Source organism: Anguilla rostrata, chromosome 12 (assembly GCF_018555375.3).
Source record: "Anguilla rostrata isolate EN2019 chromosome 12, ASM1855537v3, whole genome shotgun sequence".
Taxonomy (NCBI): Eukaryota; Metazoa; Chordata; class Actinopteri; order Anguilliformes; family Anguillidae; genus Anguilla; species Anguilla rostrata.
The window spans coordinates 20,906,852-20,930,871 of NC_057944.1; the positions used below are offsets into that span (position 1 = coordinate 20,906,852).

At 42.3% G+C, this 24,020-nt stretch overlaps 1 protein-coding gene across 5 annotated transcripts in view; it reads right to left on the reverse strand.

Annotated features, from left to right (window-relative positions):
• The window catches only part of gria4a (glutamate receptor, ionotropic, AMPA 4a), an 83,518-nt gene extending 82,826 nt beyond the window's left edge, over positions 1-692 (reverse strand). For 2 of the 5 annotated variants that reach the window (XM_064303495.1, XM_064303496.1), the window contains exon 1: positions 399-691. In XM_064303495.1, coding sequence (XP_064159565.1) covers positions 399-486 — 88 coding nt within the window. In that variant the 5' untranslated portion in view covers positions 487-691. Of the gene's footprint in view, positions 1-398 lie in introns of all 5 variants that reach the window. The other 3 variants (XM_064303494.1, XM_064303498.1, XM_064303497.1) reach the window with 2 other exon arrangements.
• Positions 693-24,020: the final 23,328 nt, after the last annotated feature.

Genomic DNA, 24,020 nt, shown 5'->3' on the forward strand with positions numbered 1-24,020 from the left:
GTATCATAAAGCAGGGCATCCCGTCACAGACTGACGGCTAGAATGCTGCAGTGCCGCTTTAAAACGGAATGGAACAAAGCACCCTAAAACATTTATGAGTATAGGACAGCAATAAACACACTACTAACGCAGACAAGAAACGCGCGTAGAATGTTACAACCCCTCCATGAGCAGAAAGTCTCCATTAAATACATGAATAATTAGACAATTCCAGTTTGACCAATTTGGCAGGTGCTCTTGTTTAACCCACTCCATTAAGCGTAAGGGGAGATATTGCATATTAAGGACACATGACATACTGTGCGTCTACAAAATAAAATACATAATTGACTTTATTTCCCCAGCACCTTCAACAACACGGTCCAGATAAATTTTTCATTTGAAATTGTTAAACTTACCAATTTGAACACTGCTTGGAAAAGCACCCATTGCCAGTCCCCAAAAGCCAGAAAATAGCAAGAGAAGCTGTTGGTAAGTAATCCTCATTTTGTTTAGTTAAAAACTGTTGAGAGACATTGAGGATGATGACACGCGGGAAAAGACAGGAGAAACCGAGTTTTAGCAATCCATTCCGTGTTTTTCCCTGCAGTGTCCACAGCCGCCCGAAAGGCTCTGTCCGGCGGTAAATGTTTCACATGCAAGATGGGGGAGAGACTCGCCAGTGGTGAAGAGCGTCTAGTGGCTGCATGGAGAGATGAGACATGCGCTCTCTCTCTCTCTCTCTCTCTCTCTCTCTCTCTCTCTCTCTCTCACACGTACATTCGTGCGCTCGTTTGCGTTTCCCTCAAATTTCCCCTCCCTTCTTCTCTTATTCGATTCATTATTGCTACGCTTCATTCAGTTCCATTGACCACCACATGCCGCTGATATCAGTAAAGCGAAAAGACATGGCTTGTGAGATGTTAAGTGTTTTTTTACAGCTGTGTAGTATTTCGTATTTAGTTACTTGGTTGTGGCACTTGAATTGGCTGATTGCAATGTGATGGAAACGATCGTGTCTACATTGTGCTACTGGCGATTACTAGAGAATACAGCTCAATGTTCAGTCATTTCAAGACTCGAACCACGGACATTCTAAAGCGCAACTTCATGCGGTATCTCTACGCTTCCAGTAGAAAATACAACAGCTTCTTTTCTGAAATGAATATGAAGCGAAAATGAATGAACAGTGTAACACACAGCTCTTAAAGTGCCACAGGCTTTTAAATAATGGAAAATTCAAGTCAACTCATCTACATTACAGATACACATGAACACATCGATTGTTTAGGGTCTTGTCTCTTATCGTAAGGTAGCCCAATCCTCGAACGAATCCATTTTTCGTTTAAGTAAGGAATAGCTACGGAATAGGTAATGGCTGTTATAGGTTACTCTCCAGGGAAAGGTAATGACCAAATGCTGGTCTGTAATCCCACTGCGCAACACATACAATGTAAATTAAAACATCAAAGCGGTGTGGTTCATCTGAAAGCACCTTGACTAAAAACAGGTCTTTATAAACGTTGAGTGCGATGCTCTCATGACATACTGAACTAACTTGTCAGTCACGATCAGTGTATCAGTGATCGCAGTCAATTTTTTTAATTCCTTGAGTATTCCCGGCAGCTCCAGACCATCAAAACTTTGGCTACACGCATATAATCGTAATCGACCTCTAAATTTTCATATATTCACCCTGTAGTTCTCAACTCATAATCACCTATTCCGAGCTCAAAGATTACACGATTGACAGCAATCCCATATCCAGCATTAATCAGAAACTTTTTTGTATTTATTCTGGGCATAGACACATTGATTTACTTATAAAGCTCTGTTATTTACATATATGAAGTGTTGATATAATTGTGTGTATACTTTAGTCTATTAAAAATATAGTTCAGGCCATCGGTGATAGATATGGGTGAATTTAAAAGAAGGGGGTTATACACTTATATTTTGTCACATTTTTGGACTTAAAAGCGCACCTGGCGTAACTAGCACAATCATATTAGATCACACGAATATTCACAATTTGACTACCCTGTATTGTGGTCATGAACAGGAATTCATCTGCATCACATTTAAAACATTTACAGATAATTACCTTCATCATCAGATTAATCTGCCGCATGCTAGCCCTGAGTGGCGTGGATTTTGCAGACAACACTGGCTGCTGTCCATGGTACTGAACCCTACCAACTGCTCACGGGTCTGTGGCTGGTTCGAACGTGGACATAACGGTCATCGGGGGTTCAAGAAATCGTCAGTCAGCCTTTCTAGACAGGTGACCAGATTGCTTAACGAGGTGCGCTGTCGCGTGACATTAAGGACAGAATAATACGAAGAAATTTAGTTTTGATTGGTCGATTCGTGAGCTGCTTTGTAAGGTACAGCTGTCTCATCTGTCCCCGAGACTTTGTTCCAAAACTCTACAGTTTTTTAAAATATACTTTTTTTAAGTAAGTTATAGTCTGGTTGTTTTGTTCTTGGGGCTTAACAGTGGTTTGCATCTTGTGGTTCACCCTCTGAGGTTTTGCTGGTGTAGTCTTCTCTTTATGGTAGTCTTTGATACGTCTATGCCGACATCCCAGAGAGTGTTCTTGATCTGTTTGGCAATTGAAAAGAGGATTTTATTCATAACTGAAAGTATTCTTCAGTCATCCACTAAAGTGGTCTTTTGTGGTCTACCAGGTCAGTTGTTTGTCAGTCCATTGATTTTGATACACTCAATGTTTTAGCTAAGATTCTGATTATTCCGATTGTTGAGCCTCATGATGGCCTGCTTTACTGGCATTGATAGTTATTTGGTCCTCATGTTAAGAAACAACAGCAACAGACTCCAAATGCCAATGCAAAACCTAGAACTTTTGTTATCTTCCTTGTGCATGAACAAAAGCTTCCCTGGGGTCCTGGCTAAATTCCAAACCTGGCTCTCTCAACCTACCACCTAATCATCTAACTTAGGCATTCTGTCACATTAATGTTGAAAATGAACATTTTTTCAGTGTAGGCCTAATAATGAGAATAACATGGCATTGTGGACTCAACATTTTTACAGTTATGTTTCTAAATTGCATTAATTTTGGTCAATCAAATTAATGATTACATGTGCTGCAATCACGGGTTTTAGCCTATTAGATGTTTTCAATGTTTATTGATTCTAGTTCTGAAATTAGACCCACCAAAGATTCAAACGCATAACGTGACACACTTGAAAGTTAACACTACTTTGCTTTAGTGGGAACACAGATATTGGTTAGATGTCCAAATGATGACATCTTATGCCCTTCTTAAATGTGTCTAACTCTGAAACACGTATGTGCAGTCCTTTACAGCTCACATTCTGATTAACTGCAAAAGCAACTGTGCAGGTGTGCTAAATGAACAGACAAGGTGCGCAGACATTTCAATCTCTTTCAGACCTTCATCAGTCCTGAGGGGCACTTATATTAGAGGAGGCTGTCATTTGCATTAATTTATAAAAACGCTAGAGAGTTTTAGTGATTAAACTCTTAAAATTAAAATTTTACCTATACAGATTTTGCCTTTTTCCCCCTGACAGATAACAATATGCAAAAAAATTAAAAAAAAACTGAATTTGGTAAAATTGCTGTACATGTACTGTTAGCAGTACTGTACTGTTAGGAAATAAGATGCAAATATCACAGATAGGCTGTTACTTCATAACAAAATTAGCCTAAAGGACATGCTCTTAACGGTTTTATTAGGAGCATCACCACTAAGAGGTTAAAGAGAGGCCTACTGTGAAAGGTCTTAATATAGCCTATTAATCAGTGTTTATGGCAGTAATCACTATGTAAGCACTATTGATTTCTGTGTGAAATTCCAACCACATATTTTTTCATCAACAATGACTATATATTCAAATGCTGGGAATTATCCTGTGAACAGGCTCAGGACATCCATCTCTAAACATCACTCCAAGGTTATATTTTCAATGCAAAAAAATGGCAATCAACAACCAACCGTTGACTTGGACCTCTTGATGTTTAACATTAAATATTGCTTTAAATTACTTTTATTTAACAGAGTGAGAATGTCATTTAATTTTATGTCTGCAAAGTAGTTATATAAATGATAAGAATTTGAATGTAGTAAAAATTCTTACAGCATCTTTGTTCATATGTCCCTCCTAAAGTAGGTATGCTGAGCCAAGAACAAAAGACAGACTGCTCAGGTGGCCTATGCATATCAGAATGGAGCTTTTCAAGTTGTTACTTATACTTCTGGTGTTGATTCAAGATTCATTCAAAATGACTAAATGAAATACAACTAGTTTAAGGCACTATTTGAATGTTTCCAACAGCCACCACATCATTTTCACATGAATGATAAAAATCCAACTAGTCTTTATAGACTGGATAACAAATGGAGCACACATACACACACACACACACATTCACACATACGCACGCACTATGTAGTAAGATTCTTAGCTGGGTTGCACATGGAGGGCCAATCTGCTTTGAAATATCATGCATTTCAACTTTCAGTTTTAATTATTTAATAAGCCCAAACATTTATTTTCTCAGAAATTATTTGAGCTGCAGCTGCAGAATGGCACAAGCGTCCTTGGTGAAAATATTTTTCAGTGGTACAATATAGGAGCTAGCCTGTGCTGGTTTACCCAGCAGCTTAGACATTTAAGGCAGAATACCTGGCTGAAAGCAAAATCAGCAAACACATCGACCTTGCAGGAATAAAGCAGCGCAGTCCTGCTCTAAAATTCCCCCACACGTACATCACATCATTGTTTATGCCATTTTAATCATCTGACTATTGCAGCTATTAGAGCTCCATAGTCAGTTTAGACACTCACACACAAAAGAACACGCGAGCGACACAAAGAGCGGAGATTTGATGACTGGACAGACCCCGTCCTGCCCTAGTCTCTTGTCAGTGAATATTCTAATCATGTGAGAGAGCCATGAGACTGCCAGGCAAGCATAAAACATCTGTGCATTCAGATGTTTCTTAATGATATGCTAATGGCGCTGGATGGCAGTGCGCGAGAGGGGCCAAGAAAGAGGTCAAACTGAGCAGCAGCCATATTCCGCTCGCGAGACACAGCCGCACGTCCCTCCGCTCTCAGTATTAATGTAGATGTATCAATAATAAGTTAGGGCTCAACCCCAATCAGGGCGTGCTGCGACACCTCCCCTGCAGATCTATGCTGCTGAAGAAATTGAAGCAGGATTGCTGATATCCGTGATCCATAACTGAGAGGAGGTGATTTGAATCGCTTTGCGTTGCTTGTCGTTCACACGAGGACCGACAAGGTCAGGACGTTTGTTCGTTTTTTAGCTTTGCCATCAATGCTGCAGAAACACAACAGAGAGACTGTTTACTCCCCAGTGAGACTCTTATTTTTAAGGCTGCAAGCTGATGAACTCCTTGATGAGTACGGTTGAAGGAAGGGCCTTGTGAATATTCATAGGTGGTTTTCAGTACTTGTTTTGGTTCCAATTCTGGTCATCATCAATACACTTAGAATTGCTGTTTCCACCAATCATTCACGGTCAAAATACTCCCCAGGATCTGTTAGCTCTTGAATATTCAGCAGTAGAGGCTGACTGATATCAATTTATGCATTGCATTAAGTGGCATCTGATGAAGATACTGCAGGTGCCCAGTTTTTGCCTTAAAATAAACCTTATTTTGGCAAAGTATTTTGATTGACTTTTCCCCTCAGTGTTTTTGAACTGTTTAAATGGGACTTCCACTCAGATCACAATGAATACAGTACTTTTCTTAGCTGAAGAGCAATTGTAGTTTTTAACAAATACAATGTTTAAGTCCAGAAATAACACTTCAGCTCTCTTGTTTAATCCAAGACATGCTTCCTGGCTCATTACTGTGATGAGTGGAGATTTCTCTTTACTTTAGAAAGGGGCTAATCATGTTTGATTCTAAAAGCTTCTGACAACCCAAATACCTTTATCAAATTTAGCCATAATGGATTTAATGTTCATTCACATGTTTGTGTTTTGATACCCAACATCACATAATTGCTCTTCCATATGGAAACTGGGGTTGGATCAAGGGGTGTGGTTTCCAGACTACCACTACTAAGAGTCCTGAGGCAAGAGTGAGTCCAGCTACTGCAGCTTGTAATTACTACCAGGAATAGAACGCTGGAGTAGCAGTAATGCACAGGTCCATTTAGCCTCTTAAGTGCATTAGCTTAAGCATGACGCCTCTATACACTGTAGTGGATAGGACTCTTTTAATGGCACTTTACCTGGGATAGGAATGCATCCTACGTTTAATTACAGAAAATGAATCTTTGCTGAAAAATGTAGCACACAAAAAAACTTAACCCTAGTTTAAAAAACTTTTAAATGAAAAAACAAAAAACTGGGAAGTTTACTGTAGAGAAGTGATATTCTATTATTCTATAACAAAAACATCCCAAATGGAGGAAGCACTGTGTTACACTGGTGGATATTCTCATTACAATTTTCTATCTGGGCATCACTCATTGGAGTACGTACATTGTCATGAAACTAATTAGGGCATTGCACTGAGGGTGATAGCTACCGTATAGGGTTTTTAAAAATTGATTTCATATGTGAATATCCTGGAACATATCAACACTGATCTAATGAGGTAAAACAAATATCCTTGATTTTAAACAGGGGATAAATGATTCAGGATAAAAAACTGGTTTGCATTTGCTTTGATGAAGACAATCTCACTGTACTCCTCTATTCTTCTTTTATTCATTTCTCTTAATTACGGAACACATAAGGTGTTACAGAGACCCTTGACATTGTTTGACAAAAGGAAAAAAAAGGTAACATGTCACACTCAGTCGGGGCAAATGTAACATTTCAGGGCGAGTGTAATCCGACCCAATCACTTCCTTGTGTTTGGCAGACCGAAAGAAGCTCATTGTGCGAGCTGATTAAGATTGACGCTCTGTGAATTTAGCGTCCATTCTTTGCTGCACGTCTTCATAAATGACTGTTTTGTTAATGAAAACAAATTATTGATGCTTTTTTTCTTGCATCTCCGTGTAAACAAGACGGTTTCTTGTCCGTGCCCTGTAATTTCAGAAGTCTTCGCACTGTGCCTGATTGCTACTTCCTGCCTCTCTGGGTTATTTATGCATGACAAACATGCCACAAATGAAAAGAACATTAATAATTGAGTGACATTTGCCAGAGTTGCTCTCATACGTGCTGTGGTATTCCGTAGTACATTCTGGCCTCATTGAAAAAGAAAACAAAACCAGAAAAAGGGAATAATTGGCCAGACAAGCAAAAAATCACCGTCGAGGGAACATTACGAACTCAATGCAGTGCAGACAGTGCAAACCCGAGAAGCAATGCAAACAGCTGAGACTGAACAGTGTAAATAAAGCAAATTGCGATAAACTCGGAGATTAATGAAATAACCGGCAGCCAGGCTCGCAGTCTGCTTGTTGTGTTTTCTGATCGGAAATTGAGCCATTAAAGGCACTTTATTTTTACCTTCTACAGCCTTAGAGCTTTCCTCATCCCTATTGCCTGGCAGTGTTTTCCCTCCTCAGTTCTATTGGCTAATCGCTCATTTCCTTTTTCTGGCTGCCAGTGTGTGGCATACATCATTGTAGGACAAACTTTCACACTCTCGTGTAGAAACTTTTTTCTGAAGTTGGCTAATGACAAATCTTTTGAAATTCAATATGGATACTTCCTGAAGTGGGTACATGTGCTATTCATGCGCTATTCCTCTGTATTGGTTGAGTTCATATATTTACCAGGATCAGTCTGTGTCCGCTACACACTGACTGCAAAATACCATTCGATAAAATGTAAAAAATGTAATGTAATAATATTGTAGTGGTTGCCCTACCTGGTGTCCAGCACCTGTTCTGCCTTATATGTTTGGATAGGAGAAGATTAGTAGAGAACATCTTCCAATAAACTAGGCAATGTTACATAAATAAACAATGGCATGGCCTTTATACGATTAAGCAAATCTAAAGACATAAAAAAATCAAGCTACCTTAAATATGATCAAATGAAAAAGGGCTTCGATATCATTTGTCTGGATTGAATTGAAAAACTGAAGCACTGATGGCAAAGGTGAAGAGGAGGCTCTCATGTATTCTCTTTTAAATTCTGTGCCAGGCAGGTTCAATGTGAGAGAAAGTTTCTATAAGTGATGTACATAACAATTAGATTAGCATTATATATAAAGGTTCAAGCAGAATTTCCTATTCCACTGTCCTTTCTCTCATTATTTTATGTCCACACACACACACTCATGCGCACACACACACAAACAAACACACACACACACACACACACACACGAAAGGCTTTATTAATAAGATTTTTCTTCACTGCAACAGCATTTTAAATGACGATTAGATGTTATGAGCAACATGCCAACATCCTTAGGGTCTGCTCTGTAGTTTCTGTTCTCTGGTGGTTGGATTTCTGCAACCATTAGGTTCATTCCCATTTCCCATAACTCATGCTGTGGTGGGACAGAAGTAATTTGTTTAAAAGTTGATATGCTGTACACTCCGGAAGGTAAATCGTTGGACCTTGAAAGTTATAACAATTGGCATCTTCACACAGACATCCATGGTGGTAGTGCATGTGAGGGTTTTGAGGGTGGGCTTAGGGATGTAGGGGGTAGGGAAAGTAGAGTTTGATACCAAGGGAAGGTTTTTCCCTGTGGGGCTGTGTGATGGACATCAGGGAAAGGCTGAGTGCTGGGAATGACTGGGCATGCTTAGAAAGTCCTGGCGACTTGTCCTGTGTTACCCTTGAAAAAAAATAAATCCTTGTTCAGGGGAAAATCAGCAAATGTAGAATCAATTCAATCCAATTTTATTTATATAGTGCTTTATAGAGAGACACTGTGAGACATGGTTTATAGGAAAATAGGTAATTTGAAAAGAACTGAACTAGTGAGTGAAGTGAAAAACTGTTCAGTGGGGAGAAAAAAAACTCCCCTGTGGGAAGAATTCTCAAGAGGGCCCTCAGCTGGTGGGCCTGGTGTCAGTAGTTTAAGTTAGGCTAAATGGCAATAAGGAGATAATGGGGACCCTAGAAAATCACCATTATGCTTAGGCATATTATAGCACAGGTTATTAAAAACAACAACAAGAACTGTATATTAATAAGCGGGAGCAAGATGATACATCTACGCCTCCAGGTTGCATGAAAGGTACACACTAAGTGCACAAGCCGTCTGTCAAAGTGGTGGGGGCAGGGAGTTTGCATACTGACCCACAAAGCATTGTGACATCATGACAGCAGCCTGCCAGCATTGTGACACTCTAAGCAGAGAAGTCAAGAGCAGGATGACTGTACCTCCCATGACCTACATCTACGGGTAACTGAAACGGCAGTGTACAGGGTACATGGTTTTACTGTTGTTTTTTATCACTAGGCTTTTCTGAGATTACAGTCTATGGCTCTCTACAGTATGTCACAGATGCATAGCCCATGCTTTACTCTTCCTGTTTCTCAGATATTTATTTTGTTCTGTTATTTAAACAGACTTTTAGAGAGAGTAATTCATGGCAGTTGATTTTTCAAGAAGATGGATAACTCAACTTTGACGTTGATACCATTTATAAAAGATGGAACAATTCTTCAGTGGTACAGAAGTGGGTGGAGCCGACTTCATCTTCTGAGCTGCGCTGAAAATGCAACGGAAGCATCTTGGCACAGTTGTGCACGCTCTTCGCTCAGCCTCTCAAGCCACCTACCCCACAGCCTCACAGTGACATCTTTAATTCATCTTCCCCCCTGAAGGCAGCGTTATTCTGGGACATTCTCCACCTCCCTCCTCTACTTTGCGGCAGAGAGTGAAGGGTGGGAGGTCAGGTGTCCACCCTCTGTGGTTCACCACATGTGCATCGTCTCATTTTTACGATTTTCCGTTTGTCTGGCATCAGTGCAGAGTTTTAGACGTGCACACCACATGCCTCGATAGCATTCAGCATCTCTCCCAGCAGTTTCTGCACCATCAGAGTTCATGACGAGGTCACTGGTCACAACAGCACAACTGCCATCAGTTTCCAGAGTTGCTTCGTCAGGCCAAACCTGGGTAGAGACCATGAGGCTAGGGCAAAGCATCTGTCCCTGTTCTTATGATGAAATTTAAATGAGATTAACTCAATTAACTTAATTATGCTACAGTACAGTCAGTCATACTTTTTTCACAAATGAAAAATCCAGCTAATTGTAATGCGCCCTTTCATCTCAATGCTGAAAACAGGAGTGGATTTAAAAATGTTTTTTTGACTAAAATCTTGTCTCAACAAAGGTGTCATGTTTTTTGATGAAAGACATCAGCCCTAATTGTCCCAAAGAAATGCTTTCAACAGCCCTGCACAAAATAAAATATAAGCATAACCGCAAACTTCATTGGCCGGCCAGTTGATTGACCTACTTTCACAGTCTGAAGATAGCGATATCTGGCTTCTGCAAGTAATGATTTCATTATTTCCAACTACACAACAACAGAGTGGACAATAACCACACACTCACCCACAAAGTTATATGCACACCCATAAAACACACACGCACACATATACACATGCATACACAGACCCAGACACACAATATTAGAATAATGTTTGCGGTATTAATGGAAAGACAGCATTTCTCTTCATGCCTCACTTCATCTCAGTCCAGTCAGAAGGACATCAAAGTAAGGCCTATGGCAGAGTGTTGGGTTAACAATAATCAAACCATGGCATTATGACAGAGGAAAGGTCAACTTTGAAAAAAACTAATACTTATACTGCAGCACATGCAAGTCACATAATGCCAGCAATGTTCCTGAAATACTAAGACACAAACAGATCAGCCAGAATAAGGACAAAACTACTGACTACCAATCTGACTCCAGCCTAAATGGCACAGATAGGACTTTGTCGGTCTAATCTCCGGGTCCATCTCCTGGCTCCTGGACGCGTCAGAAATGGCTCATTTTTTTTTCAGTGACATCATTTTGCGAGAGTGATGGGTTTTCAGCTGAAAGATGGCAAGCTCTTAGACGCCCCGGTGACGAGTGTGGGGGCCAGCCGGCCCAGCTGTGCGCACAGAAGAGCAGTACTACGGGAGGGCACAATGCTGCTCTGTCAGCTTCCTCCTCCGTGCGGAAGGAGCTTCGGCTTTTCAGCGCCTGCCAGTACCCACAGCTGAACGGAAGGCTGGCCCCCACTGCCTCTTTCTCCCTCTCTCTCTCTCTCTCTCTCTCTCTCTCTCTCGTTCTCTCTCTCTCCATCTCTCTCCCGAGCCAAAGACCCCCCTCTCCTCACGCCATCCTCTCCATACCCTGAGTGTAGATGTGCTCCCCGCCCCTCTGTCCCCGTACCCCACCTCCATACACTGCATTACTCCAAAATTGAGGACCTGAAGTTTGGTGCCGTATCAGATCGCTAATGCAGATTGCTAATGCATCCAGGCTGAGTGTAATTTTGTACCACTAATGATTTCAAATGGCTCCCGAGAGAGAAAAAAGAACTATGGGGGGGGGGGGGTGGAGGGGGTGTGGGTGGGTGGGGGGTTGTGAGGTTGGATATAATAATAATAATAATGAATGCTACCTGTCTGTCAATCACAAGATTGTCAAGGGTGGATATGTAACTGCATCTGATTTTACCTCATTACAAACAATTTTTCCCTCACAATCATCTTGGTACAATTTCTTTTGTTTTCTGTATTTACAGTGTCATTCAATTTGTAAATAGCACAGAACAGAATAAACAGAATAAAAAAACAAGAATGTGGGGCCATGCTGTGGTACAATGTTTATTTGCCTTTATATACTGTAATTATAGCAGCAAAACATGGAACACAGGCACAACAGTGGCCAAGTGCACCTTGACAGTTGTAATTAGTATGTATTGGGCTATTGTGTAACGATTGATCGAAAAACTTTCTGTGTTGGCCAAGCAAAGCTGCTTTGATGGAATTATTAAATTATGTACGTATTAAATGTTTTGGTTACCTTTTGGCAATTTGCATATGAAATGTCATTTTGGAAAACGCGATTCAGTTTTGAGGGCTGTATTAGCCAGTTTTTACAAAAGTGACTTCTGCTTGCAGAAATGTACTCAAGCAATCAAGAGTAATACAGTGTTTACTTTAGAAATGCTGATTTCAAGGAATCAGCAGCATAAATACACAACACATCAGTACTGTACATACTGTAATGGGTCGCAAAAGTCCACCATCCCATAGTACAGAAATGTAATAAGTCTTCTGTTGTGATGTTTTTCTAGAGGGCAATGGAGATCGAAGCAGACATCCATCTACGTACAGTAGATGAAGCAGGCTGCAATATCACAAAATGTAAGAAGGGGTCAGAAGACACCGTAGCCCAGATGACTAGCGTTTGTGTTCCTGGCCAGTGTGGGGGCCAACACAAGCACGCGTGCTGCTCCTGCTGGTGTTGTTGTGGGGTAAAGGGCATTCCAGTGCAGCATAGCAGCGTCTGTATTCCCTGGATAATTTACATCTGAGACAGATGGGTTCATGCCAGGGAACACCATGAAATATATTGTGACAAAAACTTTGTAAAATGTGCTATATAAATAAAATTTTATGCGGGGTAAGCAATGATTTTACTTGGCAAAGCTGGTGAAGATGGAACATATTTGTCATTGTCTGTTTCGTGTCACGTCACCATCCTGGTTTGCTAATGCACGAGCAATTTATACAGTTTATATTTTTATCTTTATATTTGCCAGCATACTCCCTGTTCCTTGAGTTCCTTTATCCATGTGGAGGCAGAAGGTCTGTGATCGCCATCCATACCAAAAAGTTATGCTGCTGGAAGCCATGAAATTGGCCTGAGACGGTATTACTGTTGAGCAGTGTGGGGCCTTTCCCCCACGGTTTATGGCATGTTGTGATATTGAAAGAAATGTATGGTCATATGCGAATGCTTAATCAGGATGATGGGATCACAAAATTCTATGCCCAGCTGCTAAAATCTGTTGCCATTTTACCATGTTTTTCGACAGAAGAGTTGAGTGGTTGATTTAGTGTGATTCTTTCATTTAATTTTGTTTCCATTATTAAATCAATGGGATCTCGTCATTTATTTAAAAGTTTTTGTTTTGAGGCAAATTTGTGTTTTTCACAAAATGTCGGAATAAAACTGGACATGGCGAGGTCTTTTTACATTTCTAACTTGCTGTTGTAAATATAGTTAGTAGCCTTTTTGCTAACATTTTTTAATAATGAGCTAAATGATTTTTTAAAATTAAAAATGTTTTTTAATGTGATAAAATGTTACCTGTTTGTGTATTCTGTTCTCCTGTTGCTATAAGAGAATAAACAAGTGAAAATGACTTTGTAGTATGTTGTGTGCAAACCATTTCAAAATGATTTTTTTAAAAACATGCTCAATCAACTAAAAAGCTCTTTTAACAGGGAGACTGGCCCATTAAAGTAACTTAAATAAAAAGCTCAGAAACAGGTTGTACAGGAAGACACCGTGTTCTCTTCCAAGTTGCCTCCACTGAGTAATTGGAAATTAAAAGTCAAACTATTTCCAGGCGTAAAGTAGTTTCTCATCAATGCAGAGTTTTATGCCTCTCAGCATTGCAGTGAGGGCTCCCTGGGGACCAAAAAGAATTTTTATTAAATTACGTCCCGATGTGCTTCAAGAAATTTCAACAGGAAATCAGTTCAAGTAGCTGTGTGTGCACCCATTCCATGTCAAACATTTAAAAGACAGAAATGTCAGCATATTCTTATTCCCTGATACCAAAGACCTAAAGACTGCTCTCATTCAGGTGAATGGCAGTACTGAAAAACATGGATGAACGCACAGCACGGCTCGTGAAGACACAATACTAGGGCACGCCGGAGATCTCCCTGATCCGTTTCGGCTCGGACTCGGAGTCTCTCCCCCTGAATGAACATGAGTAATTATTCTGTACCCTTTCCGTGTCCCCATGCACCGTGCGGGTGAACCAGGGCAGCTGTCCCTGCCTAACACACATGACATTTCCCAGGGGAATTCATTAGCGTCCGCCACGCCACCTTGCCTTTCCCCAAGACTGCTCTCGGGCCGGCTGACTCACTGGACAGACCGGTATTTTTAGACGCCGCTTACCCGCGGGTAGCCATGCGAGCGCCGCGCGGGTCAGTGCAGGCAGTCGGGGTGCTGTCTGGCCACATCTCACTCGCCGCGCAATACAGGTACCCCCGTCAGACTCAACGGTCGCCTCTGATCTGGGCTGATCTCCAGCTGGAGGAGTCAGACTGCACCCAAGCATTATTGTCCCATCCAGCATGCAAGCTATTCTGCCTTTAGGCATTTATTTTATCACAACAATAGCCATGAACTCAACGTCCCGGACATGAAATATTCCATTGCTCGCCACTTCATTACTTTTATAACTCTCAAAACCACTTCTGCGCTCATGCTTTCCTGCTTCAGTTGTTTTCATGTGAGGTTTAAAAAAAAAAAAACGCGGTAAATTCAAGACAAGAACAAGGGCTAGGACGCAGTCAACATTCGACCTTAACTTTGACTCATGGTTAAATGCGAATCACATTTTTTTCCCTTTCTGAGCACAAGCACAGAGTTCAGCCATCTCCAAAACTCACTCATGCACTCATTAGTTAATCAAAGTTAATGATGGATGCCTGTTCCATCCAGGCCAAGGACTCCACGAATACAGAAAATCATTTGGCTAGAGATTATTGCAGTTAGTTGCATACCATTTCTGGCTTATACCCAGATGGGAAGTGACTGTGAGCTCTGAGCAGGGCTAAATGCCCAGTGTTGAAGATTTTTCAAAAGGAAAATGGAAAAGGCGGGAAAGGGATGCGTAAGCCAGCAGGAAGGTATTAGCTCATTCTCTCATTTTCCTGAGGGCGTGTCATCACCCCACCTCCTCACTTGGCAGCCCACCATTTTAGATGGGCTTGACTCAGCTGCTCCAGGCTTGGCTTGCACCAGATATTGGGCTTTTTCCAAACCAGCACAACAATTCATTCCAAGACAAGGGACTGCGCGTGGCATATGAATTTGGGTCTCATTTACTTTCATTTGAAAAGAAAACTCATTAACTCTTAATTTGTTTCTGGTAATACCCCCATGCCTCCTACAAGCCCGTCTGTACATCAATACAATGTCAATTATTATTTTTAAGTGAAGGATAAATTCATCAACATGAGACCTCCAAGGAAAAGCTATGTGTCTTACAAAGCCTTGAACAAAGCTAGCCGCAAGGCAGAAAGAGCCACAGTTCTGCACTCCAGCAGCTGCGGGGAACAGAGACATCTGCATGCTTACTGATATGAGAAAGGTTCCAGTGGGTCATACAGCAGCCATTTGAGTACAGACTAGAGAGAGGGAAATATGGTGATAAATCCTTTGGGAGCCTGGGGCTGATTGTTCTGGTGGTACCAGGAGGGTGGGAGGGGCCTAAAGGCGGGACCCACCCGTTGCATCCCTTTTTCTTCCCTCCAACACACCCGCCACACAGTGGCGCTTAACTGGAACGCCCCCCTACTCAGCTTGCACAGCTGGAGACATCCACAATGCATGTTGTTCCCCATCTCACGTCACCTCGTCACATGTTTGAATGGGCGCTTGCACACATACTCACATATGCATACACATTTAAACAGGCACAAAGATATGCACACTTGCACACATGCATGCACTTGCTCATAAGCATGAATGCATGCATGACCGCACATACAGTACACATACACTCTCATACAGTACATACAGAAGCATGCATGTATGCTCACACACAAGTGTAATATTGTCCAACACCAATAGACAAAGAGCCAAACAAGGCCAGGCACTACGATAAAACACAGTGGAGAAGGAAAACTGAATGAACACCAAGTTCACTTCAAAAACATAGTAGTGCTTAGCAGACCATATAAGGATTTCAATAATTATAATTACTATTATAACTATCATAAGCTCTTTTATATATAGTAACAAGAAAATCTGAGTATTCATCATTTTTAATTTAGCCACTGAGTTAAATGTGCAAAGTGCCTGTCTCTGATGCTCTCAAAAAAGGGCACATCCCCTGCAGTGAGTTCTTGTGAGAACTTGAAAGTTCCCATAATTCCACTGTACTGGCTGAACCTTGGAGCATTAAGCCCATGGCTGTAACTATTAGTCCCTAAGTGAAATATATAGTTTTGCAAATGGGACACCATGAAACATTTAAAAAGTGTGTGTGTTTTGAGACACACTAAAAAGGTCTTTACTTGTCAAAACAGCCGTTTATGATACTCTTCTCTCTCCTTCTCTCTCTCAACCCCCCCCCCCCCCAGATACAATGAGCACTCGAAAAGGGCAAGTCTTTATGATGCCGATTTCAGGTCAGTGAACACAGAATATACTGTAGCTATACCTCTGAGAATCATAATTCATCTTAGAGATCCATGATGCCACTTGTCTAGAATATTTACTGCTCTTAATCAGAGGACTTAAATGCTTCCACAATGCCTTATTACATTTTGTTGAACTGTAAACTTAAATAACAAGCTAAAAAGGACTCAAGTGTGTGATTCTCAGTGATTGTGTGTGTACATTTCTGTCTGGGGGTGTATGTGCTTTAAGGGGTTTTTATGACTGTGTATAAATCATACACACTGGCAGAGCTCTCTTGTGAATCACCAGTCAACAAACAGTGTTTGTGAAAGCTGTCTAATTACTACATTCTTTCAGAGAAGTCCCAACATTACAGTTTGTTCTGTAGCAAATGAGAATCCTGGTTCTGTACAGTTTATGATGGCAAACACCCTTGTCATGTGTACTGCTGATACAATCCAGATCTCTTGCCAAATCTATACAGACTGTAACACATACAGTATATAGCAAAACCATTTTACATAATGTCTTACCTGTAAGCCTGACCAGCCAATGCAATGCAATGCAACATATTGTCAAAATATTTAGTAAATAAACAGCTGCAGATATTTGTAGAAAAACCATATTGTTTTAACTGCAGCTTTTGTTATACTACACGCTGGACAAGTTTTGAAAAGATTTTGGAGCAGGAAGTAAACCTCAGAGCGTATCTCCTTATTTGTGCCACCCCTGTGGATGCAGAAGGTTGCACAGGCGATGTCCTGTAGCTAGTGCCATGTACTATAGCTAGCGCCATGTACTGTAGCTAGCGCCATGTACTGTAGCTAGTGCCATGTACTGTAGCCAGCACCATGTACTGTAGCTAGTGCCATGTACAGTAGCCAGCACCATGTACTGTAGCTAGTGCCATGTCAGTAGCACCTGACCATAGCTACACATATGTAGCCAGCACCATGTACCGTAGCTAGCGCCATGTAGTGGCCAGCACCATGTACTGTAGCTAGTGCCATGTACCGTAGCTAGTACTCAAACATTAATCATTCTGCTTTAAGAATTCCCCTGGTCTGGGTTGAAAAAGCACACGTATGATGTCTAAAAAGTCTGTGAGGCTGACATGTTAAAAAGACACTCAAGGGTAAAAGCTTTCCTCCCCTTTCCCTCTCTCTCACTCACATTCTTTGTCACATACAGAGTGCCCCTAATAGGCCTCACTGCCTACATAGCTGCCAGCAGCACTCTGTCACCTCAGCCACTGTGGAGGCCTCTCACTTATTCATTAAGACGGGTACAGATCCATCTGTGAGGTGAGATATGGAGTATGTCCGATTACTCCATCGCATGTTCCACGTCCGTTCATTCAGTCACTGGCAATGCTTGTGTCGGGAGAACATCTATGGAGCTGCCGTTTAACACGCCATTCAAAATGGCTTTGAGCGCTATGAAGACAAAGCACATCTTAGGCCAGCGCTCATCAGAGTAAATGCTATTCAATCAAAAGAATGAAATAAATAAATCAGGCCTTCCCAGATGAATTTGGCATGGACTGCAATAATGTGACCCCTGGATCCTATCCAAACTAAAGTCCCTGCTGAACCACTGGCAGCAGATTAATCCTGAAGGTTCTTTTTTGTTTTATTTCTGTTGCTTTAATATTTTTAATTTTTTTGGGGGGGGAGGTGGTGGACATCACTTAAAACAACTTGTTGGGTTTGATTAAATCCAGTCTAAATACAAAATCGGATGCTAGCTTTTATTTTAATTTAACACCTCCACCCCTTCATAACAAAACTCCTTTATATGACACTTTTAAATTAGTACAGATATGAATGACAGGTGTCTTCTTTCAGGACCAACTCTTGGATTCAATCAAAACCTTCAAGTTGTCTCACAGAAGCAAAAAGTGATATTCACGCAAATAAATCACGATGAATAAACAACGGGCGGTACGGTGGCCCATCCTGCTCAGGGACTGACGTTGTCATAATAAAACATGAGTAATACGCTGACCTGAAGTAAACTGAAGGGGACAGGATTCATTTTTCCAAAATTTATATTCATTTTTTATATTCCAGAATATTGTTCGTTACAGTAGGTGTTGCTGAGCCAGTTAGAAAAGAGCATGAAGGGACATATAAAGATTTTGGTGTGTTACTGTGTATGCTATGGTGGAGAGTATAATTTCCTTAAGAAGGAAACATGAGCTGACCACAGAGCATAAATGAAATGGCTTTCAGAAAGTAAGATGGTACATTTGGACAGATGAGAAATAGAAGGAGCTTCATGGAAATTGATGGTTAATACTTGAATGAGTAGGAATAATTCTAATTCTAAAAACCATTTCTACTGTTCATGAGTGTTAACTCAACAGGGGACCAGCAGAGGTTGTGTGGGTAAATTTAATACATCTGTCCTCAGTGCTAAATGCTAATGTCGATTTGGTGATCGGTCACATTTCCAGGAGCAAGCTCTGTGTAATAGACTCTTAAAAACTTCAAGGTGGCCTTGTGCAGTTGTTAACATATGTTGGTAGTTGTTGGCAGCTGTCCTCAATATTTCCTGCCGGATGAACATGTTGAAGCTTTGCCACTAATTATCTTTGTGAGTCTGTGGTCTGTGGCTCTTAAACATGATGCCTCAGGATGACCCACCAAACGGAAGCATTAGCATTGTCAGAGAACTCACAGTATGGGTATTTTGTGTCTTCTCTTGCCACTCATCTCTGGCAAAAATAAAATCCTGCCATCTTGGTTCCCTTGTCTCATCTTACCAGCCTGTGTGTTGTGACCCATTGCCCCGTAGTCCACCACCATCTCAGGCCATCTATTTCAGACCATTCAATACAGAGGTGGCTATTTACATTTCTGGAAGGCTGTTCTGCTGTGCATACGGGTTTTTGTTTCCAGTATTTACCCTGGATTAATGATCAAATCAGTGGATTACACCCACAGCAGTTCACTTATAAATAATAGCACAGCGGATGTTTTGCATTGGACACAAGCAACAGTTTTTGGGTGTCATACATGACCTTTTTGTTAAATGTAGTTGAAATGTCAGATGACATAAATGATTTAGCTTTTGGATTAAAGAATGAAGAGCAGAAGTTGACATGAAATCCAGAAACAGATACGGCTCTCCATGCCTCTCCTGATTTAGCTGAACTCATCATCAGCCTGTATCTATGTGCTGCAGTCCCAGAGTCAACTTGCTCTTTGCTCAGATTGGCAGGCTGTTGAATTATTCTCCCATCTTGACTGAGCCAAAATGACTTTGCATCAGTGGCTATAAGGCACTTAACACTGTACCGACAACAAATCAGTTTTCGTTGTTTTTGAACAAATACATTGTCTTCTTCTTCAACATTTCAAAATCTGTCTAGTTGAAAAAACTGAAGAAGTGTAATAATCCTATCCTACTACTCCTACACGGAATGCTTGGGGAATTGAGGCAGGTATCCTCAGAGCTTATAAAGCCGATGCTCTACTTCTACTTGGAGATTTGAACCCATAACCCTCTGGTCCCCAGAGCCAGCATCACTGCTCCACGCCACCACTCCTGTGTGCAAAAAGAAGTCCCCCCAGATTTATGGTAAGTGGATTGTGGTGCTGGGAAACACACTTAATCTCATCATGTTCTAATGTAGATATCGATATCAATCTACAAGTATTTCAATATTAATAAAATGTACTGTACACTGCAGCACTGTATTATTCAGTGTCTGTACAGACCTCCAGACTGATTATCCCAGTCCTGACCTGCGTGTCCACACACGCACAGGAGTATAACTCACAGTTGTGGATGGGTGATGCACATAACACAGGTGGGATATAAACAGGAGGATATGGGGGTGAAGAGGACTGTGACATTGGGGGGAGGGGGAGGTGGTGTTCACTAAGAATTATGGCTAGTGGTGCGGCGAGCATGGGGGGGGGGGGCTGAATTATGACCGGGGAGGCGACACGGGATGAACAGGGAGGAGCGGGGGGGTGGGGGGGGGGCGTGCCCAGAGCCCGTTGTGATGTCAGACCTGGACGAAGACCCAGGCAGATGCCTGATCGATGCGGCTGGAGGGAGTGGCGGTGCGGTTGGGGGAGGGGCTGCGAGGGCGGGGGGGAAGGCTGGGGACGCGACGCTCGGGGTCACGTCTGAGCCGGCGGCGTAGTCACGGCGCACTGCGCCGCCGCCGTCCGTGAGGCAGTAAAGTCAAAGACGCCGCACCGCGCGCGAGCGAGCGAGCTCCGGGTGAAGTATTCATCACTGACAGCAAAGACAGCCAGACAGACGCGAGCGGCTGCCTTTTAAGGGAGCAAGGCATTTCGATTGATTACTGCTGAAATTGTTTCACATCACAGGCAGAGCGGAGGCTTGGTGTGCATCCTAAACAGAGCCAGGGAGAGAGGGAGGGAGGGAGGGAGAGAGGGAGAGAGGAGGTGCAGAGGGAGGCAGAGCAAGCTCAGCAAGGTTTTTTACGTTTCCTGCTCTCCGTCCCCTCCCTCGTCGCCCGGGACACGCGTGCCGCTGCTGTCAGAGCGATGCTGCTCAGGCTCGTTATCAGCTTAACCCGCCAGACTCCCGAAATTAACCCGACATTAGACCCTGCCGCTGCCTGCTTCGGTCCACAGGGACACGAAACCCGGGCTCCGCTTTTCCCTGGTAACCTTCACTGCTCCCGGAATGACATCATCGGCATGCGGGGAGGTAGTACTGCTCGGGGAATGAACTGAACCTGAACAGAAAGTGCATCTCTGGGGACCAGGCTAAACCACACAGATCACCGCCCGGCGCACGCATTACAAGTTTGCGTTTTGCATGGCCCTGTTTTTGCGAATGAGCACATGGATTAAAAAAATGACCCATCATCTGAATGTCATTTCAAGTATCCTGCGGGAAAAAAACACCCGACAGTCAGCCTCCAGGAGGGGCACTAAATGATGTAGTAAAAAACAATGACTTCATTGTTTCTTTTTTTCCTTTTTCATCCCCTCAGGTTGGCTCCGCTCGCGTTTAGAATGACGTAGCGTTGCTTGGGCTTGTAACTTCGCCAAAAGGCCTTTGTGAAAACTGCCCAGCAACAGCACGCATTGCTAGTGTGGCGGGATGGCACCATTAATCCAGCGGCGGAGAGGTGGCCACCCTCTGCAGGTGGGCGCCAGGATAGCCGGAGTGCATTATGGGCCGTGCGCGCGTGAGTGCCTGAGTCAATACGGAACCGCCAGAGAAAACATACGACCCGGATCAGTGTTCTGGCACTGTCAGAAGAGTCCTATGCAAACAAACTAAGGTTAATCACCTCTCTGCTCTCAAATTCACTAGATCTCCTCATAGTTCTATTTGCTGGCAAAGATAAAGCACTACCATTATGAAAAATAATTACATTGTCAACATAAACAATTATTGCAGCAATATGACTGCAACCTTTCTTTTTTAAAGTGCCCAGGTCTTTAAAATAGCCATCTTTTGCATGGCTGTCTGCAAATTTACACATACTGTATAACAGGTGGAAATAGCAGTGGATGCTTGAGGAATTGCTCGTAGAATAAAGACATAAAGTTTTATAGTAAAGCTGCTGGGCTTACCCATAGCAGCAGGTTACCTGCGTGGCTTTGGCAAGCATCTATAATGTAGCATAATAAGTGCTACTACGTAAGAGCAACTTCTACAGTCACCCAATATGACTCATAGTGCATTTTCACCAAGCCGTACAGTATCATGTTGAAAGGCCAGCTTGTTCTCATTACTCTTACATTATGTTATGCTAAGGCACTTCTGAGCAGCATAGTGAACAATCCTGTGTTTCTGATAGCAAAGAAGCCTTCCGAGTAAAGCGGTACATTTACGCCATACAAAACTTCAATCAATTATTTATTGGCGAAGAAAAGATCATTTTCACTGTTTGCCTGACATTGTTCTAAAGATGCATTAAGTTTGTACGCAGACAAGTAGGGAAACAATGCTGTTTGCTACGTACATGGCTTGGGCTTCAAGTCAAACAGAGCTGGATAAGAGAGATTGACAAGATTGACTTTTTACCAAATGCAATTCAAACAAAGGGCTTGCTTTTCGATTCTGAATAGTGCAGTGCTCTACAGACAAACCAATATGTTTCAGACAAACCGAAATGAAAACGCCATGATTCCCAAATAGCTGAATAAAATGACATACTTGTGGGTGTGAGAAAGGATCAAAAATAAAACTGTTGGACTTTGGAATCGATCTCATTTGCTTGTCAAATTGATGTCTTTACCAAGGACTACTGATGTTATGTTCCCTACATCCCAGCTTAAGCCTCTGAATATAAAAAATGTGCTTTAAATGAAGAGGTTCCCTCTACGTCCTTAAGTGCCCACAAGAGATTCATACCCACAACCTCATGGTTTCCAACTCTGCGCTCAAACCTTTTTCTTTCCCTTACTGTGAGAGGACAGGTGACAGCACTCAGCTCCCCCCCATCCACCCATCCATACGGAGAGCTCTCAGGGGACTCGAGCACATTTCCAGCCTGAACATGAGGAAGTGTGTCTGAGGTCCAGGGTCACCTCGCACCACTGAACGGGAGATGGAGAGGGAGTGGAGTTATCCTGTCCCCTGTGCCCAGTAACCATAATGCAGAGTCCAAATGGACCCGTAAGAGGGGTTCCTTAACACTCCCTTAACACCACCCACGTGACCATTATGGCATAATGGAGAAAGGCATGCACTTACCATTACATAAATCATGTAACATGCCCAGCTAAACACAGAAACTTTAATGCATAAGCTATGTTCTCTTTGTCTCTACTGGTAATTCTTGAATTTTTAATCAAGAGAAATCTCAAGAAGATAAAATGGCATTTCTACATTTTTAGCACCAAATAGAAGTCAGTAACCCAGTAACTATGGAGCTGATGGTTCATTAAGTCCCACACAGGAAATTGCTTTCCATGTACCTATCTGAAAGTTTTGGTTGGACATATGTAACTCCACATGAACCTAGGGCTCTCATAGTCTAAATACTCGCTTTTTTCATGACAAAAATGTTAAACAAAATGTAAATATAGTTCTCCATTCTAGTGACCAGTAGGGCGTTGAGTGAAAATACCCTATTAGTGTAAAATGATTGCGGTAATTAATGGCTTCGATGCAGAGAAGCTAGGTGGTGCCAAAGTATTAATGGTGGCGTGATATTTAACGCCATTGTCAATAAAGCTGTTACAGATCCTCGATTGTTGTCTCACTGTGAGGCACCAGCCAAGAGAAAAATGGGTTGAGATCGGAGAGCAGGTGGTTGAGCGCACGGGCCGTCTGCAGCCATGCGTGTTTGACGCAAGCAGAACTGAAGGATCGTGGTCCGGGAAACCCTCGCATGCCACCTCACATACAGCGGAACATGCAGCGTACATGCTAACAGGGCTTACTGGTGCTGATGATGGCACCTGATGGGCTGCCAGGTAAGCTCATGTTACCGGTGGGCATCCAGCTTGGAGGACTTACTGCCGCTGATTCTGAGATTTCCTGTTGTTGTTGGGGTGGGGGTGGGGGGGGGGGGGGAGCAGGGGCTTGTGGGACTGCAGCATCAGCACTCACAGACCTTACGCTGTCGGAACACAGCCACCCAATGTCCTTCCCTTCTAGATCAGGAGTAATTTGCTACCGGCAGCATAATAACACAGGGAAACAATCTCACACAGTGTTTAAGAACTTCGCTATCAGGTCTGATGCCTTTAA